Raw genomic sequence first — 4,616 nt, forward strand, 5'->3', positions numbered from 1 at the left:
GAGTTATAAAACTTATTAAATTTTAAGACCTGCGCCAAAATAATTCCGAAAAATGTTAAGATATACGTCCGACAAATTTGAAAATATGTAGTTTTTTTAATACCCGAGCGCACTTGTGCATAGGGGTATTATAACTTTATAACATAACGGTTGATTGTAATACCCAAAACGAATCGTGATAGGTATAGACCAGTGATTCCCAAAGTGGTGCACGGGAGACTCTGTGGGGTCTGCGTTGGCGTGAAAAAATATAGGGGTCCACGAGATGTAAGTGGGGGTCCACAAAAATTTATCTAGTTTCGATAGTAAAGAACGAAAATGGTTGTTTTATAGCCTCTTTAATTAACTTGTGGTGTATGGTGCTCTTGACACTCTGCTGCAATTATCGTCACTTTGTGTCGTCATAGGTGGGGAAGCCTTAAAGGCCACCTGCAGACTAAAAAGGAAAGGAATGTGAAAGGAAGGAGTGGGCTAGGCGAAAATTACTCGCGGCAGAGATTTGACCACCACCATTTCCTTTGTTGAATAGACTCTATATTGTTGAGTTCCCTGAAGCTGAATGCTGGTTTATTTCCGGCACTGAGCTCTTAACTCTGGTCAGGATCTGGGGTCTTTTTCGAAGTTAATAGGGATAAGCTTCACTTTTTTCTTGGGGAATATTCTTCGGTCTTCCAGGCTGAGGTAATTGCAATCCTCAAAGCCATGGAATACGTGTCTGCAGAGACATCAAAGCCCAGCTGCAAGACATTGGCCAGCCCTCTACCTAAGTACTTCCAAACTAGTTCGGCAATGCAAGTCTCGACTAAATTATGTTGGTAAACATAACGAGCTTGCTTTACTCTTGGTGCCAGGTCACTCCGGAGTACTTGGTAATGAGACATCTGACCATTTGGCCAGTTGGCTTAGACCAGACATTTCTCGATCCGCAACTAGTTATAACACTCCCCACTTTGTTCATCGAAACCACCACTAGAAACTGGGTGAATACTTCGCTCAGCAATGCAGGAGATGCAGGCTGGAAAAATTCTCACTGAGCTGACGAGACTTCAGACAACTTATTGGTTTGCTGACTGGTCACTTCACGTGATGGGCCTGACTGTGATAGGCGTAAAAGACAACTCCATTTACCAATTCTGCCTTGCAGAGGATGGGACACTTTTTGTGCTTCTTGCCAACAAAAAATAATGCCATCAACACAAATAAGCTATTTACAAATATGCCACATGTAAATTTATGAAGAAGTTCATGGAGAAGATAGTATAAATAATGCTAGCGCTCAGAGTGCTCTTCAAAAATTTAACTTTTCAGAGCGAGAGATGACTTTGATGACTTTACGAGCTCTATTTTTTAAAACTTGCAAGTGTGTAATCACATGTTTTAATAAACAGACCACGAACAAAATATTTAGTTTTTATTTTTGCCGCTCCGAATAGTGTTTTGGAACTCAACTGCGATGCAAATTTACATTGTTAGATAGATCTAACTAAATGTGTTCACATTTTTTGGAGATTTAGGAATATATTAGAAATGTAGTAGCAGGGGGACCACCGAAACCAGTAAAGTTTTGAAAAGGGTGTGCGAGAAAAAAAGTTTGGGAACCTCTGATATGGACAAACGCATACTTAAATGTTCAGAATGAAATTAATTAGACCGTGATTGTCTGTCCGCACGTCCGTCAGCTTGTGCACGCGATAACTCGACTAAAAGTTGCAAAGGATGGATGGTATTGAAAATCAAAACCAAATCGGACAATAACCACGCCTATGTAACGGTAGTCTTCAGTCTATGTAACGGTAGTCTTCAGAAGTACAAAAACTGTGATATTTTAGTAACTGAAGCTTATTCACTCGAAATTGACATTTACAATTATCTTTGGGCAGAAAATAAGAATATTATTAATTAAAAAAAAAAAATGTGCACAGCTGTTGGGATTGGTAAAAAATCGGACTGTGATCCCTGCTTAACTGAACACACTATCGAAAATGTTTGAAATAGCGGTAAAACCACTGCTGTTTTCGGCAAGCTGAAAAAATATATTTATTTAATACGTGCGCCGAGTATTTAATATTTGGCTCGCCCGAACTTAGACTATTTTACTTGTTTATACATAAAAAATATTAGTTTTTGAAAATTTTATTTCCAAAAAATCTCGTGAAATGATAGAAGAGCAAAAAAATAATTTAAATAATAAAATCGGTCCAGCTCATGTAAATCTTAATTTTTCCGAAATATTTTGCCAGAAGTCTTAAACTATAATAATTTATATAATTCCGGTGGAAGCACGGCAACGTTTTTGGTGAACAACCCTAATACATATACATATATTTATATATTTTCTTAATCCTTTACAATCAATTCATTTTTAGTCAGAAGAAATTCGTTGTAGGTTCATTTTGAACGGACGTGAAATAGCGGATGTGACAGATTTTTTCCGCATACAATATTTTTACTAGTAATACATATATAATTTAATTTTCTATTCAATTTTCTCAATTATTCTCTTCATCGCGTCGCGTTTTCACAATCTATTTTCGCCATCTAAATACAAAGTTTAAAGTTATAAAGCAGTTTGAGTTCATTTTCGGTTTACATTTTTATGGAAACGCCCAAATGTTAAGTCCTGTGAAATTTCACGTCGATTAAAATAAATAATGTTTTCACTAATTCTGTGCAGATCATGAGAAATTGAAAGCACGGACAAAATCTGAAATTTTCAAGTTGTTGCTTTCTTATAAATAAGATAAGTAAATTACTACACACTCTTATTTGTCCTTGAAATATTTACTTTGTTTTTATTTATTCCGTAAATAATTTATTATATGGCGTTTTAGAGAAAACTGCATCGACAACATTTCCCATCAATCGAGATATTTCTTTCGAAAATGTTGCTTCAACTTCCTGATAGATTTCTTTCCAATTTTCATTTAAAAACAAATTCATATTATCACCCAGCGCTTTGTCGCCGTTGAAAAGATTTTGGAAATCGAAAATCACTTTATTGGGCTTAACGATTGCCCTAAATTTGTCCGTTTTCATATAGGTTGCTCCATCCTTTTCCACGGGCACACCCACCCACTGGAGTACGAAATCCGCATTCACTGAAATAATAGAAGAATTCATGCACAAGCAGAGATTAGAAAATCGAATTTCTAATTGAACACAAATAAACTAATTTCCACTTACACATGGTAATATTATTTTTGCCCGAACCACTTATTGGTAAAATTAAAACGCGTCCTTGAATCTTGTAGTCACCGATCAAGCTAGCTACGGGCACTTTGAAACGCAGCTCATGTTTCTTGGCTAAATCTTTGCCAAAGCCTCTGGAGAGATAAAAAGAAAAAAATACGTACATAAATATGTATATTAGGGCGGATCAAATTGTATGGGAGATTTCCTCGACTATGCGCGTATGGCATAGGACGATTCTACGAGTAATTCTAAGCAAATTTGCCGAAGAAACCATGGGTCTAAATCCAATTTGGATTTTGCGAAATTGCGAAAATAGGTTTCTTAGCATTTTGCTGTAGTGTGGTAAAAAAGTGTTTAAAGTTTGTATAAAAACATGTCAGAAGAGATATTTTGGTATGAGGAATCCATTTTTTGCATATTTTTCTTAAAACTTCCACTATAGGGCTCAACAGAGAAAATTTTTTTATCGAACCTATTTTCGCAATTTGGCAAAGTCAAAATTTGCTTAGAATTGCACGTAGAACTCTCCTATGCTATACGCGCATAGTCAAAAACATTTAGCCGCCCTAGTGTATATAAATATTTAAGTTTTGTAGTGCTATGTAAATATGTTTTACAGATAAATGTAAACTTAGTTTGTTCTAAATTCCTTACCTAACTTTGTATGCCTGAGCATGGGCAACGCCGGTGATTTTGTTTTTGATAAATGTTAAGTCAATATTCACAGGATTGTCCGCTCCTTGCTTGAGTGTAAATGTGCCAGCATCGAGTGGATCAATTTTAAGTAAATTAATTGCTGAGTCCCCTTTTAAAATAATGCCAAAAGTTGAGTATGTAGTACACTAGGGTGGGCGAAATTTTCTTCTAGTCAACCCCCAGAACTGAAGTATGTCGAAAATAAGGAGACTCGTATTTTTTATTGTATTTTTCGTACAATTGCCATCAAATCGTTAAAAAAAATATTTTTTAAACGATTAATGTTGATTTCGTTACTTTTTGTGCTCAATTCTAAAATAAAGGCAAACGGTGAGAAAATTCTATGTTCATTTCTTAAAATGTCACATTCTTTTAAGGCAAAAAAGGCACATTGTCCGCCCTTCAACAACATTTTTTTAAGAATCGAAACCATCAAATGTTTCCCTTCAGAAATCTTAAAAAAAAAAAATATTATGATGGTTGAAAAATGGTCGTTATTTCTCGAGTTTTACTTATTTATTGAATGAGATTTATTATTTGCTTAGAAAATAAAACTTAAGGTGTGTGTGTATTTTTTGTCGNTTTTACTTATTTATTGAATGAGATTTATTATTTGCTTAGAAAATAAAACTTAAGGTGTGTGTGTATTTTTTGTCGTGCGAATGCTAAAAATAAAATAAATATAAAGATAACAAGTAAGAAAGTCTAAGTTCGGGCGGAGCCGAACA

At 35.1% G+C, this 4,616-nt stretch overlaps 1 protein-coding gene across 1 annotated transcript; it reads right to left on the bottom strand.

Moving 5' to 3' along the window:
- Positions 1-2,769: 2,769 nt before the first annotated feature.
- LOC108368971 (protein takeout-like) lies at positions 2,770-4,116 on the bottom strand. The gene is made up of 3 exons (XM_017623940.1): positions 3,847-4,116; positions 3,184-3,323; positions 2,770-3,098 (listed from the first exon to the last, which is right to left on the bottom strand). Exons 2-3 carry the CDS (start codon positions 3,185-3,187, stop codon positions 2,797-2,799), a joined length of 306 nt encoding a protein of 101 aa, XP_017479429.1. The 5' UTR covers positions 3,188-3,323; positions 3,847-4,116; the 3' UTR covers positions 2,770-2,796.
- Between the last annotated feature and the right edge of the window lie 500 nt (positions 4,117-4,616).

This window comes from Rhagoletis zephyria, unplaced genomic scaffold (assembly GCF_001687245.7).
Source record: "Rhagoletis zephyria isolate East Lansing unplaced genomic scaffold, Rhagoletis_zephyria_1.1 Rzeph_scaffold_03425, whole genome shotgun sequence".
Lineage (NCBI taxonomy): Eukaryota > Metazoa > Arthropoda > Insecta > Diptera > Tephritidae > Rhagoletis > Rhagoletis zephyria.